Source organism: Salmo trutta, chromosome 7, assembly GCF_901001165.1.
Source record: "Salmo trutta chromosome 7, fSalTru1.1, whole genome shotgun sequence".
Lineage (NCBI taxonomy): Eukaryota > Metazoa > Chordata > Actinopteri > Salmoniformes > Salmonidae > Salmo > Salmo trutta.
In genome coordinates, this window is record NC_042963.1 from 32,795,602 (window position 1) to 32,815,733 (window position 20,132).

At 47.5% G+C, this 20,132-nt stretch overlaps 1 protein-coding gene across 1 annotated transcript in view; it reads left to right on the forward strand.

Annotated features, from left to right (window-relative positions):
• Positions 1–20,132, forward strand: part of shank3a (SH3 and multiple ankyrin repeat domains 3a) — a 383,230-nt gene that overhangs the window by 82,406 nt on the left and 280,692 nt on the right. The window contains exon 3 of the mRNA XM_029758638.1: positions 15,085–15,476. Coding sequence (XP_029614498.1) covers positions 15,198–15,476 — 279 coding nt within the window. The 5' untranslated portion in view covers positions 15,085–15,197. The remainder of the gene's footprint in view (positions 1–15,084; positions 15,477–20,132) is intronic.

Genomic DNA, 20,132 nt, shown 5'->3' on the forward strand with positions numbered 1-20,132 from the left:
CTCCAACCATTACACTACGAGCCCTGTTTTTAACACATTGACTTCAACAGACCATTTAAAATGGACAGTCTGGACGCGTTCGCTCTAAAATTATTTTGTTAATTCACTCAGTACTGTTTTCTTGGTTAAAAAACAATAGTCTAAAACAGTTGATTTGTTGAAAACGGACTCATTTAATCATGTAGTTAACCAAGTTAGCAATCATTTCATTTTATTTTGACTGCGCACACAGTGGCGGTTCGAGACCATTTCAACTGGGGGGGGGCAAGCGGGGGCCAGTTGTACTGTTAGAGGGGCCAGTTACATTAGACGTTATCGTTGTCATATCGTTTTGCATGTGGTACGATACTGTTGTGTTGCGCCTAAAGCCGTCCCACTAGAAAATGTGTAGGTTAAATTAGTGTTCCGCGTTGCCACTGTGTAACGCTCGTAAAGAGGAGTCGACCAAGGTGCAGCGTGGAATATATTCATCTTGTGATTTATTTACTCAGAACACGATAAAAAGTAATGAACAAAGAAAATACGACCGTCATGTTCTGTAGGCACACAAAGCAATACAAAAATAAGATCCCACAAACACAGGGGGAAAAAAGGCTGCCTAAGTATGGTTCCTAATCAGAGACAACGATAGACAGCTGCCTCTGGTTAGGAACCATACTCGGCCCAACACAAAGAAATACAAAACATAGAATGCCCACCCCACACCCTGACCTAACCACATAGAGAAACAAACCCTCTCTCTCAGGTCATGGCGTGACAGTACCCCACCCCCCCCCCATGGTGCGGACACTCGGCCGCAAACCTGAACCTATAGGGGAGGGTCCGGGTGGGCATCTATACTTGGCGGCGGCTCTGGTTCGGGGCGTAGCCCCCACACTGCCCGCTGATCCCCCCGCTTCTGTGTCGCCGGGGGAACCAGACCGTGGATCAGCGCCGGAGGCTCTGAACTGCCGACCGCCGCTGAAGACTCCGGGCTGCAGACCGTCGCTGGAGGCTCCGGACCGCGGAGCGTCGCTGGAGGCTACGGACTGAGGAGCATCGCTGGAGGCTCCGGACTGGAGAACGTCGCTGGAGGCTCCGGACTGGAGAGCGTCTCTGTAGGTTCCGGACTAGGGACCTTCGCTGCAGGCTCCGTGCCATGGATCATCACTACTGGTTCCGCGCCATGGATCATCACTGGAGGCTTTGTGCCATGGATCATCACTGGAGGTTCCGGGCCATGGATCATCACTGGAGGCTTCGTGCCATGGATCATCCCTACAGGCTCTGGGCCATGGATCATCACTGGAGGCTTCATGCCATGGATCATCCCTACAGGCTCCGGGCCATGGATCATCACTGGAGGCTTCGTGCCATGGATTATCACTACAGGCTCCGGGCCATGGATCATCACTGGAGGCTTCGTGCCTTGGATTATCATTGGAGACTTCGGACCATTGATCATCACTGGAGGCTTCCTACGTGGAGCTGGATCCGGTCTCAACAGACTGGGGAGACGCACAGGAGACTGGGTGCGCAGAGCAGGTACAGGGCACACTGGGCCGTGGAGGCGCACCGGTGGTCTGGAGCTCAGGGCTGGCACACCCTGTCCTGGCTGGATGGTCACTGTAGGCCAGCAAGGGCGGGGTGCTGGTACAGGACGAACTGTGCTGCGCTGGTGAACGGGGGTACCGTGCGTAGAGCAGTCGCAGGATAACCTGGGCCGTAGAGACGCACTGGAGACCAGATACGCTGAGCCGGCGCACTTCTTCCTGGCTGACGGCCAACTCTAGCACGGTAACGGTGAGGAGCTTGCACCAAGCGCACCGGGCTGTGAGTGCACACTGGCAACACAGTGCGCATCACCGCATAACATGGTGCTTGCTCGGTCACTCGCTCCCCACGGTAAGCACGGGGAGTTGGCTCAGGTCTTAAAACCGCCTTAGCCAATGTACCCGTGTGCCCCCCCAAAATGTTTTGGGGGCGCTGCCTCTCGGCCTCCTGTTGCTTGCCTTGCCGTTATTCCCAGTATCGCCGTTCTATCTTCGCTGCCTCTATCTCCTCTAGTGGGCGGCGATACTCTCCCGGCCTTGTCCAAGGTCCTGCCTCATCCAGGATCTCCTCCCAGGTCCAGTCATCCTGCCCACGCTGCTTGGTCTTTTTGTGATGGGATCTTCTGTAACGCTCGTAAAGAGGAGTCGCCCAAGGTGCAGCGTGGAATATGTTCATCTTGTGATATATTTACTCAGAACATGATGAAAAGTAATGAACAAAGGAAATACGACCGGCACGTTCTGTAGGCACACAAAGCATTACAAAAATAAGATCCCACAAACACAGGTGGAAAAAAGGCTGCCTAAGTATGGTTCCTAATCAGAGACAACGATAGACAGCTGCCTCTGGTTAGGAATCATACTCGGCCCAACACAAAGAAATACAAAACATAGAATGCCCACCCCACACCCTGACTTAACCACATAGAGAAACAAAACCTCTCTCTCAGGTCAGGGCGTGACACACTGTCTAATAACGGATGTATACTCCACATTTAAGGGGGCCACAAGGGGGTCCAAAATTGTTGTCACAGGGGCACTGCCCCCCCCCCCCCCCCCCAGAACCGCTAGTGTGCGCACAACAGGTTGCGCAAGCAAGCAATTATTCTGATGTTGTTGTTTTACCAAATTTGGAATATAATAATGACAAGATGGCAGGAGAGGGAGTATTTATTCGACATGTTTGAAACAGCGATGCTGTCAGTCGAGTCTGGTACGTTGTCTGATGATAGCATACATTTGCACACTTGCAGTGCACAACTTAGCTGATGCTCTGTTTACATGTACATTTGGGGTTCAACCATGGTGTAGCTAGCTTGCTGTTTCTTAACAAAGGAATTTGCTTACTCTGTTGTGGTCTTGGTTGTTCTTAGTCGAGGAAATGCAGGGTAGCTAACTGCAACGTTATAACTGTCTGAAATCTAGCTACCTCCTCTTACCGTAGCTTGGTCTATGTAGCCTACCTAAATAGTTTTGCAATGCCCATTGCATGCATTGTAAGGTAGCTAGCTAGCTGTGTGACAGTTTCCCAAAGTTTGACGTTGGCTTTGAACCTGCTTTGAACCTATTTAGCTAGCTATCTATGTTTTGTGGAAGAATGTAGCTACGATATATTATCAACATTGAGTTGTGGTACAGTCTTGTTGGAGTAACATTGGCCACCTAACTATCTAGTTTGGTAGTAAACGTAAACAATGCATCACATTAATTGTTAGCTAGCACTAGCAATGCAAATTAACGTGATCAGCATGGTAATATCATATACCCCCAATACAGAAACTGTATGAAGGTATGAAAATCTGGATATCAACCAACCCTAGTGTGCACTAATGTTGGGATTAGTTACTTGAAAAAGTAATATTACATATTACTTGTTACATTTAACAAAAGTAACACGTTAATATACAATGTTACCTCTATTCATCTCTATGGACAGCAGCTGTCATGACATTTTTCCAAACAGCCTCTCGCCGCTCGCTCAAGAACTAAATGAGGAAACAAGTCGAGATTGGATCATTGAAACGCGCCCGGTAGAGATATGATTGTGGAAGTAATGCACGTTTTACAATGTAATATTGTTTGACAAAGTAACTGTAATAATAGTTAGAAAAAGTTACGTGTTACTTTACGCCGTTAGGTATCAAATCTGATTACATAACACATTACTTTTGTAACACTTTACCCCCAACACTGGTGTGCACGATACATACAGTATGTATGCTTGTTTGTCTGTCTGTGTGTGTCTGCAGAGGCATGGCTGATCTGCTGCTCTTCGCTCCCAGAGCTTTAATTGCTGCACTTGGCAGACAGTCACGACACCTGGTGATGGGGGAGTTTAAAGGAAGAGAGAGGTTGGTGAGTAGGGAGGCAGAAGGAGAGAGTGTGTGTACATGTGTGTGTATGTGCGCATGCATGTGTGGGCGTGTGCGTTAGCAGATCATTAGCTAAGTCTCTGTTTGGTAGCATGATGACCCGAGAAGCAGTAGCCCAGAGAACCAAAGCAGGGCTTAACTAACATGTCAACAGACACACACACAAATGCTGACCTTCCCAAAAAACACACACAACTGTCTCACACACAGGCTAAGCATCTGACACACACGTTTTCCTCGGCCCATGGAGCCCTCAGACAGATCATGGGATGGATCAGAGATCATCTATGACATCATTGCACACTGATGCTATAGATGTGAGCCATCTTAGCCAAAGTGTGGAGGTACTGATACTGATAGACGCCAGCTAATAGGCAGGAGTCAGAGATGCATGCTGACACATATCTGCAGTATAACGTAATGTAATGTCTGACCCAGATCTGCTTTTCCCACTGACGGTAGAGGAGATCAATAGTCATGAAGGCTGTGTGTGGATGAGTAAAGCTGGACTGTGTTAGCCTGGCTCTTATTTCCAACGTTGATGAAAAGAAAGTGGGTCAATACACTGCTCGTCTGCACACACACACACACACACACACACACACACACACACACACACACACACACACACACACACACACACACGCACACACACGCTCATACATGCATACATACTGTACATACATACATACATACATACATACATACATACATACATACATACATACATACATACATACATACATACATACATACATACATACATACATACATACACAGACGTTGTGTCTTTCTTATGCACATTAATACCTATTGTTTAACAGAATACCCTTCTTTCTTATCTTATTTTCAGTCCACTTTCTCCAACTTATCTCTCTCTCCCGCTCTCATTGCTCTGCTGTGTTGTGCTCAGTGATCCAGCTCTGAGGGCTTGAAGGCCAGTGTTGGAGTAAACACAGTGAAATATTAATGAGTGTTCACAGAACACCAGGCCACAGCTCCAACAATGTAGTAGGAGCAGGAAACGAACAGCTGTATGATACAGATACATTAACCTCCCAGATTCACATTATACCCTGCAATCCTGCAGAGGAGAAACACACACGCAATCAAATCAAATCAAATTGTATTAGTCATATGCGCTGAATACAACAGGTGTAGACCTTACAGTGAAATGCTTACTTACGAGCCCCTAAACAACAATGCAGTTAAAAAAAAAATATGGATAAGAATAAGAGATAAAAGTAACAAGAAAATTAAAGAGCAGCAGTAAATAACAATAGCGAGACAATATACAGGGGGGTACCGGTACAGAGTCAATGTGCAGGGACACTGGTTAGTTGAGGTAGAATGTACATATAGGTGGAGTTATTAAAGTTACTATGCATAGATGACAACAGAGAGTAGCAGTGGTGTAAAGAGGGGGTGTGTGTCTATGTGTGTGTATGTAGTCCAGTTCTAAGTAAGCTATGTCTATTTAGACTCAGTTGGCACTTTGTTTAGGTGGGCAAAGTTTGTGGTGTAAAGACCATGAAATGAACCTGAATAAGGGCTGCTCACCCTTTATATCACACACACATGCAAGCATCCATCAATTTCCACACAATGACATCTGAGTTCTTACCCTTACCTCTCTCACTCACTCACTCACTCACTCACTCACTCACTCACTCACTCACTCACTCACTCACTCACTCACTCACTCACTCACTCACACACAGGAAATACACAATCTGTATCCTCCATGGATCAGCTGCTCCTTGGTTGAGAGCTTATTGAAGCAAGACTATGTTTTTTGCTAGTGATCTCGAGGAAGTCTTCAACATAAGAGTTAATAAAATATTTACAAAATAAACTTAAGTTTAATAAAAAAGTAGCGAGGCTATATATAGGGTCATTGTGTGGGGGTACAGGTTAGTCGAGGTAATTGAGGTAATATGTACATGTAGGTAAGGGTAAAGTGACTATTTATAGTGTAAGGCTTGGGCGTAGTAGGTGAGGAATCAAACGCAGGAAGCAGCGATACAGGGTAATGGCTTTTAATGAGCCCCATGGCGAAAACACAAGCCACCCCAAACAGCGATCAGAGCGCACACAAAACAAAGTGCCCCAAACACAGGGGACAAACACAGTCGGCGCAAAACCACGCACTAGTGCAAAAACACAATCAGCGTGTACACAAGCAACACATACAGAGAAACAATCCCGCACAAAGAACAGGCGGGACTACTGGCTAATATAGCCCCGCTAATCAACCCAACACAGAACAGGTGCAAACAATAACGGAAAGGGGGGAAAACAAAAGGGAATCAGTGGCCGCTAGTAGGCCAGTGACGACGACCGCCAAGCGCCACCCAAGCAGGAGGGGGAGCCACCTTCGGTGGGAGTCGTGACAGTACCCACCCGACGCGTGGCTCCCGCGCGCCGACACCGGCCTCGAGGGCGACACGGAGGGCGAGGCGCAGGGCGATCCGGGTGGAGGCGATGGAAATCCCTCAACAGGGACGGGTCCAAGACATCCTCCACCGGTACCCAGCACCTCTCCTCCGGGCCGTACCCCTCCCAGTCCACGAGGTACTGCAGGCCACTCACCCGGCGTCTCGAGTCCAGAATGGCCCGTATGCTGTACGCCGGGGACCCCCCGATGTCCAGAGGGGGCGGAGGGACCTCCAGCACCCCACCTTCCTGCAGGGGACCAGCTACCACCGGCCTGAGGAGAGACACATGAAACGAAGGGTTAATACGGTAATAGGAAGGGAGTTGTAACCTATAATACACCTCGTTTATCCTCCTCAGGACTTTGAAGGGCCCCACACACTGCGGCCCCAGCTTCCGGCAGGGCAAATGGAGGGGCAGGTTCCGGGTCGAGAGCCAGACCCTGTCCCCCGGTACGAACACGGGTGCCTCACTGCGGTGGCGGTCAGCACTCCTCTTCTGCCGTCCACTGGCTTGCTTCAGGGATTCCTGGACGGCACTCCAGGTCTCCTTGGAGCGCTGCACCCACTCTTCCACCGCAGGAGCCTCGGTCTGGCTCTGGCGCCAAGGTGCCAGGACTGGCTGGTAACCCAAAACACACTGAAAGGGTGACAGGTTAGTGGAGGAGTGACGAAGTGAGTTCTGGGCCAACTCCGCCCATGGAATGTACCTCGCCCACTCCCCTGGCTGGTCCTGGCAATACGACCGCAGAAACCTGCCCACCTCCTGGTTCACCCTTTCCGCCTGCCCATTACTCTCGGGGTGATAACTGGAGGTCAAGCTGACCGAGACCCCCAGACGCTCCATAAACGCCTTCCATACCCTGGACGTGAACTGGGAACCTCGATCAGAGACAATGTCCTCCAGCACCCCGTAGTGCCGGAAGACGTGGGTAAATAGGGCCTCTGCAGTCTGCAGGGCCGTAGGGAGACCGGGCAACGGGAGGAAACGGCAGGACTTCGAAAACCGATCCACAACAACCAGGACCGTAGTGCTCCCCTGAGACGGGGGAGATCTGTCAGGAAGTCTACTGACAGGTGAGACCATTGCCGTTGTGGAACGGGGAGGGGCTGTTACTTCCCTCTTGGGAGATGCCTAGGAGCCTTACTCTTGGCGCACACCGAACAGGAAGAGACGTAGAACCTCACGTCCTTAGCCAAGGTGCGCCACCAGTACTTCCACCTGAGACCCCGCACTGTCCTTGCCACACCAGGATGACCCGAAGAGGGTAGTGTGTGGGCCCACCGAATCAATTGATCACGGACACCAAGCGGCACGTACATGCGTCCCACGGGACACTGTGAAGGCGCAGGTTCCACCCTTAACGCCCGCTCGATGTCCGAGTCCACCTCCTATACCACCGGTGCCACCAGCCTAGAAGCTGGAATGATGGGAGTAGGATCGATGGGCCGGTCCTCAGTGTCATAGAGACGGGACAGCGCGTCGGCCCTCGTGTTCAGGGAGCCTGGTCTATAGGAAATAGTGAACCTGAAACGGCTGAAGAACATGGCCCACCTTGCCTGACGCGGATTCAGTCTCCTAACTTCCAGGAAATACTCCAGATTCTGGTGGTCGGTCCAGATGAGAAAGGGGTGCTTAGCCCCCTCAAGCCAGTGTCTCCACACCCTCAAGGCTTTTACCACCGCTAACAACTCCCTGTCCCCCACATCATAGTTGCGCTCCGCCGAACTGAGCTTCTTCTAAAAGAAAGCGCAGGGGTGGAGTTTCGGTGGCGCACCTGAGCAATGTGATAGCACGGCACCCACCCCAGCCTCCACCTCCACTATGAATGCTAGAGAGGGTCCGGGTGCGCCAACACGGGTGCCTCGGTGAACAGCACCTTCAACCGTCCGCCTCAGTCGACCACCGCAAATGCACCGGCCCCCCCTTCAGCAGTGAGGTAATGGGAGCCGCTACCTGGCCAAAACCCCGGATAAACCTCCGGTAGTAATTGGCAAACCCTAAGAACCACTGCACCTCCTTCACCGTGGTTGGAGTCGGCCAATTACGCACGGCCTTAATGCGGTCACACTCCATCACCACCCCCGTGGTGGAAATGCGATAACCCAGGAAGGAGACGGCTCGTTTGGAGAACACACACTTCTCAGCCTTGACGTATAGGTCATGCTCCAGCAGTCTCCCAAGCACCTTGCGCACCAGGGACACATGCGCGGCGCGGTTGGCGGAATATGTCAGAATATCATCGATATAGACAACCACGCCTTGCCCGAGAATCTCATCTACAAAGGATTGAAAGACGGCTGGAGCATTCTTTAACCCATACGGCATGACGAGGTACTCATAATGGCCGATGTGGTACTAAATGCGGTTTTCCACTCGTCTCCATCCTTAATACGCACCAGGTTAGATGCCCTCCTGAGGTCCAGTTTTGTGAAGAATCTTGCTCCGTGAAATGATTCCACCGCCGTAGCGATGAGAGGTAGCGGGTAACTAAACCCCACTGTGATAGCATTTAGACCTCTGTAATCAATGCACGGATGCAGACCTCCCTCCTTTTTCTTCACAAAAAAGAAACTCGAGGAGACGGGTGAAATGGAGGGCCGAATGTACCCCTGTCCCAGAGATTCCGTGACATTTGTCTCCATAGCCACCGTCTCCTCCTGTGACAATGGGTATACCTGTAATGGTCTATCAGGGCCCTGTCGTTCCACCCCGCCCCAGCGGCCAAGGTCCTGAACTCCAGCGCGAAGTCCTGCACGCTCCTTGTCTCCTGCCTGAGGTGGAACAGCTGCTCACCTGCCGCTCGTCCCTCCGGAGGGTGGTCGAACACGGCCCGAATGCGGCGGGTGAACGGATAGTGATCCCTCGCCGAGTCCGGGCCATTCCAGACTGCGTTGGCCCACTCCAGAGCTTGGCCCGTCAGGCAGGAAACGAGGACACTCACACTCTCCTACCTCGAGGGAGCAGGTCTGACGGTGGCCAGGTACAGCTCGAGCTGGAGCAGAAATCCCTGGCACCCAGCCGCCGCTCCATCATACTCCCTCGGGAGCGCAAGACGAAGCGCGCCGGAGCCGGACGCAGTGGGAGGCGGAGGTGGCTGAGTCGGAGGAGCCGGAGGTGGAGAGAGGAGACCACTCCTCTCCCATCGGTCCATCCTCTCCATCATTTGGTCCATCTCGGATCCGATCCGATGGAGGACTGAGGTGTGATGGAGCACGCGTTCCTCCATCGAGGGAAGGGGGTTGGCAGCTGCTCCTGCTGACTCCATAGTGGTGCGGGTTTCTGTAAGGCTTGGGCATAGTAGGTGAGGAATCAAACGCAGGAAGCAGCGATACAGGGTAATGGCTTTTAATGAGCCTCACGGCGAAAACACAAGCCACCCAAACAGCGATCAGAGCGCACACAAAACAAAGTGCCCCAAACACAGGGGACAAACACAGTCGGCGCAAAACCACGCACTAGCGCAAAAACACAATCAGCGTGTACACAAGCAACACATACAGAGAAACAATCCCGCACAAAGAACAGGCGGGCCTACTGGCTAATATAGCCCCGCTAATCAACCCAACACAGAACAGGTGCAAACAATAATGGAAAGGGGGGAAAACAAAAGGGAATCAGTGGCCGCTAGTAGGCCGGTGATGACGACCGCCGAGCACCGCCGAGCGCCACCCGAGCAGGAGGGGGAGCCACCTTCGGTGGGAATCGTGACATATAGATAATAAGCAGCAGAGTAAAAAATATGAGGCGGGGGTCAATTCAAATAGTCTGGTTAGCCATTTGCTGAACTGTTCAGCAGTCTTATGGCTTGGGGGTAGAAGCTGTTCAGGAGCCTTTTGGACCAAATCACATTTTATTTGTCGCATGCTTTGTAAAAAACAGGTGTAGGCTAACAGTGAAATGCTTACCCAACAATAAATATATATTAAAATAGAAATTATAGACAAATATAAGAAAAAATAAAACCAAGAATAAATGCACAATGAGTAAAGCAAACTTTTCGATATACATGGGGTACCAGTACTGAGTCGATGTGCAGGGGGACGAGGTAATTGAGGTAGCTTTATGTACATATAGGTCGGGATAATGTGACTAGGCAACAGGATAGATAATAAACAGTAACAGCAGCGTATGTGATGATTCAAAACGGTTAGTGCATAAAGTGTCCGGATAGCTATTGGTTAACTACTTAACTAAATATATAGCAGTCTTGGGGTAAAAGCTGTTCAGGGTGCTGTTGTTTCCAGACTTGGTGCATTGGTACAGATTTCCATGAGGTAGCAAAGAGAACAATCTATGACTTGGATGGCTGGAGAACCGAAAGGTGTAGAGGTCCTGGATGGCAGGGAGCTCAGCCCCAGTGATATACTGGGCCGTACGCCAGACCCTCTGTAGTGCCTTGCGGTTGGATACCAAGCAGTGATGCAGCCAGTCAAGATACTCTTAATGCAGCTGATCCCAATTGTAGCCGGTGGTATTAAGGGACCTTGCTGGGCTGTGCTTTAATACTATGGACACTTATCCTGTCAATATGAAGTATTGTGCAAGTGGAGGGATGGAGGGTAAGAGAGATGGAGAGATGCGGGGTCTAAATTGGCTGGCTTTGTGGAAAGCCCTCCTGGGAGAGCCATTGATTATTAATAGGTAGCAGGCTGCATCAAAGACACTGGTACACTGGATATACAGTAGATACAGATACTGCTACAGAGTGGTAGTAGGCGTGGCCAATGGCACAGTCTAAGAGGCCGCGGAGACAACATTTTTCCTGCAATTCTATACATTGGGTCATTTCATGTAATTTCAGCATGTCACCCACCATCTGAGATTGTTCTGAAATCGTTTCTGTAGTTAGAAACAGATATGAGTAGCATTCTTGAAACATTATTTAGTTGAAATATAATGTGATCTCTGAGAAATTACGCTAATTGATTACACCCTAATTGGCCGTTGTAATTTATAGGATTCATGTAATCTTTCATATACTGTATATAGTACCTAACATCTGATTTGGACCATACACCTTCCTAACAATGAGTAAGACATGAGGAATTTAATAAAACAATCAATTTCCCCCCACAGACCCCCCCACACCACGTGCCAATCCCACCCCAACAACCACTATACAGTATTATGTCTGACAAGTAGTATGGAGTTGCTGCTTGGGAAATTGCTTCCCTGTGAAACTGGTGATGGTTTCTTCCCCTGTTCAGAGAAATTTGCCATTTCATTTGCTTGGATTCACAGCCTATTGGAGCAGATGGATATGGAGGACATGCTGTGTCTTTGTTACCACTTGACACACTAGATGGTTAAGGATGAGAATATAAATAAGAATGTTGCCTGTGGTGTACAATATATCACCTTATCATAGTGCTAGGGAGGAACTAAGGATTTAACAATATATACTGCTCAGTAAAATGTCACGGTGTAGCCCAGTACATACAGCCAATTATCACAGGACTAGTGATGTAGCTGAGCTCAGACAGTATGTGTGAACCATATAGTACATATCACAATATCATTTGACTGTAAATAGCCCAATGTCTGTTCAGATTATACTGGTGCTGTGCTCTTACACAGTTAATCTCATTATGGACATCTTCAGATAGCACTGTATGGTGATCAGCCTGCAGTAAATCTAATGTGACATGTGTATCATGGTATCCTGGCCTATTAGCCTGGGGACAAGCTAACTGTGGTCCAGTGTGTTAATGTAACGCTAGGTGACTGACCTGTCTGTGTGTCTGACTGGCCGTAACATCTGTTGTAGAGCAGCGGAGAGCAGAGTGAATCAGGCTTTGAGGGGAGGTGTAAACACATTCACTACAGTCAGTGCACAGGCTAAATGACTGCAGGGCTGTGAAAACAGTCCGTCCCTGTCACCATGTTCTCTTTTACCCTTCTTTCTGTCTCTCTCTCCTTCTTTATCTATATTTTCCCTTCCTCACGCTGTCCTCCTCTTTCACCGCCATCTTCCCTCCCTCCCCGTTAAAATCTCTCTATGCGAGGCAGCGATAATATGATATGATATGGCTGTGTTAAATTATCTTAATTTGATTATCCTGTTGTTGCAGGACATTACACAGCAGGAAATGCAAACTATTCAAGGTTTAAAAAGGCTTCTAAAGTGTGTCATTTACACTTGAACATTTAAAACTGGATTTACCCTAACAAAAAATGTATCAACCCCTACAAAAATGTCAGTTAATTATAATCCACACAATAATTCACATGTCCTGTTTCTGTGGGATTATTTTCCTGCTGTGAGAAACTGGTTAAATTAAGATCCTACATATGTATATAGGTAAGTGTGTGTGTGTGTGTGTGTGTGTGTGTGTGTGTGTGTGTGTGTGTGTGTGTGTGTGTGTGTGTGTGTGTGTGTGTGTGCACAAGAGTGTAAATGTGTGAGCGAGTGTGTGGATAGAGTCCTGTGAGTGTGCATTGAATCAGTGCAGATGGAGTCAGTGCAGAGAGTCCATGGGTGAGGGTGTGCAGCCATTGGTTAGCTGTTGAACAGTCTTATTGCTCGGAGATAGAAACTGTCTTCAGGTCCGAGACCTGAAGCCCCAGTGCCGCTTGCCAGACGGAAGCAGAGAGAACAGTCCATGTCTGGGGTGGCTGAAGTCTGGCAATTTTCCGGGCCTTTTTCAGACACCGAGACATGGCAAAATTGCTGTCAAGAACATCCCCATGGCAACTTCTGGTATAAGCTACTATGACTGGTTATGTCAAGACTGAATTATGCAAGGTGAAGTTTAGTGTTGAGTGTGTTCTGCTGACGTTTCACACATACTTTGCAAAAACACATCTGCGAATAAACACCATTGATAAAAAGTTCCTTTCCTCAACTCACATCTCTTTCTTCTAAGAAGGTAAACTCCTGGATGAAGTTTCAGCATCTCTTTCCACTTGTTACTAAATTAGGTTAGTTTCCATCCTGCGGTTGCCCCTTCAGTGAGACATCTTCATGGCACAGCCAGGACCATAGAGCAGCAGCAGGCTTTCTTTAAACCTCTTCTCTTTGAGAATCTCTCAAGGACAGTTATGGGAAATAATGAGCTGGTGTTTCATTTAATATTAACTTCTCAGGAAATATATTGAGTGATTTCCACAGACTCCTGTACAGGGTTCACATCCAGAAAACATGCAGCAGTTTACTGCAGAGAGGAACCAGAGTGAGCTGAAGAGGGAGAAACATCCTTTGATCAGCTAATACCACTAACCTTCCAAAACACACACAGATAGGAGAGAGCTAATGCTAGATATGGATGCTGAATGTATCAGTGGTTAGAACAGGACCACTGTAGGGCCAGAGAGGTGTTGATGTGAAGACAAGTGGCATCAAGGATCCATGTCCTCATCAGACAAGACGTGAAGTGGTCTTCCAGGTTTGAGCAGTCATTAGTGTCTGAGGTGAGAGGGGGAAGAATGTTGATGTCCTCCATGGAGGAAATTCATTTCCACATGCTCATACATAGACATAGAAGCCACCAACAGTCATAACATTTACAATACCAAACCAAACTTCCCTACACCCATGACAGGAGATACGACAGACAGAAGACTAAGACAGAACATAAAAAGTGGAATATAATCCATTAGCTGTTGAGGGTATTTATGGCTGTGGGGATGAAGCTCCTGCTGAACCTGACAGCGAAGGCACCGGTACCTGCGGCCATTTACACTTTTATTTAATTTACCTAGGCAAGTCAGTTAAGTACACATTCACATCTAGAGGTGTGTCAGAAAATGACTGGTCCTATACCACAGCGGATACAGTATGATAATGTTAGCTGGGCTGAGCTGGGCCAGACAAGAGCAGAGCGTTCCAACAGAGAGAGGCAGAGCAGAGGGAGGTGTGAAGGTTAATGCCTACAGGGTACCGCCATCGATCTGACCCTCAGTGCCCCTGTGACTAACATCACTTCAGTAACTCAGTTCCATTTTGGTTTTGGTTCCCCCCACTCCCTCCCTCCAATGTGACAGACATGGGGAAACTCTTGTGATTGTCTTTCTCTTATGTGATTCTATCCTAACTTTGTGACACTCCAGTGGCTGGTGGCATTGGAAACCTGTGTTTATGGGTTTGACAAATGGTTATAGTTTGACCGCAAAATGAGAATTAATCCTGTGTTGATAGGTGAAATGGTCATCACTGCTTTGACGCTTCACTTTCAACTGTAATTCAGTATTTGTCACCTCAGAAACTCCTCTCTCTCTCTCTCTCTCTCTCTCTCTCTCTCTCTCTCTCTCTCTCTCTCTCTCTCTCTCTCTCTCTCTCTCTCTCTCTCTCTCTCTCTCTCTCTCTCTCTCTCTATATATATATATATCTTTTTCTCACTCTCTTGTTGGGCCTAATGGTGACTGAAGGATCTTTTCAGAAATACACCTTTGTACTTGTTTGTTGTGTTTCTTTAAATCTCAATTTCAGAAGTCTGCTTCTTCTCTAATAAATTTATATCAAAGTATGTATGCCTGTTGGAGATTGTAGGATGTTTCTCTCCTACTAAGTCACACACCATGAAGTGATTATCTATTCCTTTCTGCACTCATGTCTTCATGTCTTCATGTCTTCAACTCCTCAGTTTGTCACACATCCCCTTGTTACTTACTGTATCTAAATCTTTAAAAAAAAGTATTCCCTCTCTCCCCTCCCTTTCGTCCTCTTATCCTCTGTTGTCCCCCCTCCCCTTCTCCTCCCCATTCCCCCTTCCTCTCTCTCTCCCTCTCTCTTTCTCTCCCAGGCGAGTGATGTGCGGTGCGAGTGGTGTGTGTGTTTAGCGAGAGCGTGAGCCAACGAGTGAGAGCAGTGTGTGTGTGGAGTGAGCGAGTGCAGAGCGAGCCACTCACACGGAGCATGCCTCTGCGTCCTGCAGCCGGCAAACATGAGCCACCCAGCTCTCCACAGCAGGACCAGCACACACACTCACACCCCTACACACACACCAACGGCAGCCAGGGGGCCAGCTCTGACAGCGGCAGCTCACGGGAAGAGGACAGCGGCATTCCCGTTTCTGTCAGTGTTTTCTCTTTCCGTCCCGCTCGGGAGCGGAGCCCCAGTGCAGGAGGAGGCATGGCGCAGGCACAGGGCAACACGCTGGTGATCCGCATCGGAATACCGGACCTGGCACAGACGGTGAGTTACAGCCTCACTTCCATACTGTTGGACTGTTACTGTTACTGAGGGAGAGAGCTACTGGTGCCTCTCTCCCTCTATACCATTCTGTCAAATCTCTCTCTATCCTCCTATCCTCTCTCTCTGTTCCCTATACTCTCTCTGCAGCCTTTTCTCTTTGTGTTTCTCACTCTTTCTCTCTTTCTCACTCTCGCCTATTCTATTTGCTCATTTGCTCTTCGGATTGTTTGCTTCCTCTTTTTCTCTCCCTGTCTTCTTCTCAGTCTCTCTTTCTCTCCCTCTCTATTCTATCTCTCTTTTTCTTTCGCTAATAAATCTCTACCTCTTCGTTAGGTCAGCTGCAGCTGACTTTGACAACTGGGCTCTTGACAACTGGGAGAGGGGGAGGGAGGAGTAAACTGATGGATGGAAAAGAGAGGGAGAGAGGGAGGGAAAGGTATAAAGAGACAAGTAAAGGTGTAGAGAAGACCTGTGTGTGGCATTGTTAATTCAGAGAGCAGGGGAAAGAGTTTTCTCTGAACTGTCAAGCTTATATATTCTGTGTGTGTCGTGTGTGCGTGTCATCTGTGTATGTGCATGCATAAGAAATGTGGGGGTGTTTCCCCTGGGGCTTGGGATGTCTCCTGGGTTGAAGGTTCACTGTTACAGGCTTTGATTGATATCCTAGGCCCTGTTCCCCTGTGCTCTGGCTCTCTACCTGCCAGCTGCCTGCTTGCTACCTGCTGTTGGTTGTTGTCTGGCTAAATGACTGCAGAACCCCTGCTCAGATCCCTTCAAGCATTTCTCACACCTCACTATGCATGGATCCCATCGCTGAGCTACTGTGTGTGTCTGTGCGTGATCATAAATGTGTGCCTGTGTATGTGTCCCTGTGTGTGCATGTGTGTGCCTGTGTGTGTGGCAGATGTTGGCAGTAGGTTGCAGAAGGTGGCAGGGGACAGAGCAGATGTCCAGATGCTAATAAGGGTGTGTGTGTTTCAGCCCCCCCTCTTCTCTTTCTCTCCTCTCTCTCCTTTCACCAGCCAGATGGACTCAGAGCACAGGGCCTGAGTGACAGACTGACAGTTACTAATGAGAGAGAGAGATGGAAAGAGAACACTTAGGACAGGGAATTCCCTTATCGTCATCTCCCTCTCTCCACTGCAGGGCTGTTTGGGGCCGTAGAGGTTGGAGAAGGTTGTACTAAGTTGATTTATGGTTAATGGAATCTATTAGCCTTAACCCACACACATGCTATTGAAACCAAACTGCACTGGAATGGTAGAAAATATGATTTCTGTGTTTGTGAAAGTCTATAGAGAGCCATGTAAAAGGCATCCCAGCCAGGTTTGATTTTTTTACATGAAGTGGTACTCCTATGGCATGTTGTGGCAGGTCATGTGTAATAGCATTCTTAATGGAGGGTGGTGGCCTGGAACTCTATGTAACTACAGTATATACTGTGTACAATGCTGTAATCCCAATGGTATTACAACTAAAGAATACTGTTGTATGAGCCTGAGGCCAGAGTGGCTGTTACAATAATCATCATGCTTTATTGCTTCATCTAAACCATTAGGAGGTTTAGGAAATGTCTGACCAGAGGGTCAAGCTGAATCAGTACTTCACCAAACGGAACAAAGCTTAGTAGGGGAAGTACAATTATGGAAATGTTGTTCCCTACTTGTCTCTCCCACGCGTTCACCCATTCACTATGAGGTCTGGTTTCAAACAAAGAAAGAAAAAGCAGAATTGAATCCATAGTCAGCGGGAAGGAATGGAGTCATGTTATTTATATCAAAGCCCCTGCAGATGATCGTAGATGAGTAATATGACTTATTAAAGTGTGTGATATGAATTCACTGACGAAGGAATTGACTCAGAGGTTTTTCTAAGAATAAATAATAGAGTAATGTGAATGTGATACAGTCCCACAGTTGTCTGGTCAGGGACAGCTAGCTCTGTAGCAGAATCCACTGAGAAAGAGGGTGAGGATGCTAAAGTGATACATAGCCCATGTTTCTGTTTATATAGCAACAAGGCAAGGCATAAACTTTTCATTACCGTGGTACAATACAACGTTACAGTACTGTGGTGTTGCTACTGTCCTGGTTTTATTTCTACTGCTGGTCAATCTGTTCTAGAAAACACATGAGAGACTGTTTGACTATGTGATCATAATTATGGTTGTGGTATTAAGTCTTGTCATTTGGGCCATTGGCTACCCCTGAATGTGTTGATCATATAATGTAAAGTCCCTTTTTATAACTCCAGCCATCTTGTTGCAATATGTTGTCTTGTTGGCATATTATCTTGCTGTAGGTGTTGGACTAAGAGATGCAAAGTTACGGGTTCGATTCCCATTTGCATCCACTTCCAAATTCACTGCAATATTATCTGTGAAGATCCTGGGGATATTTTGCACTGAGTGTAAAATGTAGCGTTGGCATCAGTGCTTTAGTGTTTTCCTAGCTGTTGCCTGCCCAGCTGAAATGATCTGGCCTATTGAAGCTCAGACACTGCATGCCTTATGGTCAGCTGGACTGGGGGAAAATAATGAAGATGGGAAAAGAAAGAGATAGAAAAGAAACGATAAGTGAAGAATACTCAGAATTCCCAGCGGCCCCTGAGATTCTCTGGCTGTGAACAAAGCCTTACTACACACACTACACAGTATACCAATGGACTGCTCTTAATGTGGTTACACAGAGTCAGGACGAAAAACAAAACACATACAGTAGCCTAAGTAATACACCAACAATTACACACAAAGAAACAGGCAGGTAGACACAAGCACGAGCACACGTTTGTACAAACACACACACATTCAAAATGAGGTAGCCAACACGCTAATTATGGTACAGTACCCGAAGATTACACACACCCTGCATGTGTGTGAGGGATGAAGAGAAAGAGGCAAATTCTTAGGACTGTTTCACAGTTGGAGGTTGGCAACGTGAGCAAGTGTGTGACGTCATTTATAACGTGCAAGCATTTGTTCCATTGGGTTGCAATGTGGGTATCAAACAGTTGAATCAAATGTTAGAGGTAGGCTGGATCAAAAGCCTGCACATCGTGTGGGTCTTCAGGACCAGTTGGTATCTCTATGAATGTTGTTATCCTGAGTGTAGAGAATCAACGTAACCACCACCACCTGAAGCAGTACACCTGCTTTCTAATATCTTTGTCAGTCTCCTAAGTGGCGTCTAGTTATAATGCTATCATCCATCCTATAGACTGTCTGGCTTCGCTTCAAGGACAGACCTGACAGATGACAAGCTTTTAAATTATACATTTCATTTACTTAAAGCTGAGATATATCTGCTTCAGGTGGAACAGCGCCACTGGTTGCCCCAGGCACATGTGTTATCGTTTTAGTTTCATTTTTGAAACGGGGAAGAGAAGCGTCCTACATCGTAAAAAAAGAAAGCACAGTACATGCTATGCTGTTCTATGCGTGTGCAATGATGTTCATTGTTTGAAGTAATGTCTTTGTTGTTGTAATATTGCAACGTCAGTTTCACTGCTACAGATTCCAGCTTTAAGATATGAAACTCCACCAAACCATAATTAGTAGTTCCATACTGTCACGAGCGGGATGAACAGTTTAAGGAGTGAGTCAAGCGCAGGAGACTGAGATCCGTTGGAACAAACTTAATTTAATACTCCAATGGCAAGATCCATATATGGCTGAGAGCATAACAGTCAAAAATGACTAGACGAAGCTCCGCTCAAGAAACAGACGGGGCGCAGCCCGGCAACCCTAATGCCTATACAATAAACGTAACACCACACGTAACAAAGAACAATCCCGCACGAATCCTAGCTAAACACAGACAGACTAAATACCCCCCCAATAATGACAAACACAAAACAGGTGCAATCACAAAACAGACATAACTAACAGACACTGAAACACAGATCGGTGGCAGCTAGTAGGCCGGCGACGACGACCGCCGAGCGCCGCTCGACCGAGGAGAGGCGCCACCTTCTGTGGATGTTGTGACACATACTGACATGAGTCAGTATGGAACTACTTACAGTATACATCAACAGCAACGGATATACTCTCTCCCTCCTGCGTCCTTGCTCACTTTATTTTATTTTATTTATTTCACCTTTATTTAACCAGGTAGGCTAGTTGAGAACAAGTTCTCATTTACAACTGCAACCTGGCCAAGATAAAGCAAAGCAGTTCGACACATACAACAACACAGAGTTACACATGGAATAAACAAACATACAAACATACTTGCCTGTGCTCTATCTGTCTGTATCTCTCACTATATATATCTCTCTCTCTCTGCCTCGTCCCTCGTTCCCTCCCCTTCGCTCTGATAATACTGTATTACTGGTGATGATTAATGTAGATAAACTACAATAGCTCTAAACTGACTGCTGTAATTAACCATCATTAATCTATCTCCCTCTGTTTTAACTCTATTATTCTCTATCTTTTTGACTCTCTTTCTCCCTGACCTTTTTTCTGCCTCTTTTTGTCCCCGTCTCTTTTCCTCTCTTTTCTTTCCCTATCTATTTTATATCTCCACCCCCCCTCTTCTATTTTCAACCACATCCCTCGTTTTTAAGCGTGTCTTGCCCGTTCTTCTGGCTCAAGTGTCTTTTCTTTCTCTCCCTTTTCTCTGCACCGTGCATCACTTTTTCTGACGCTCTGTC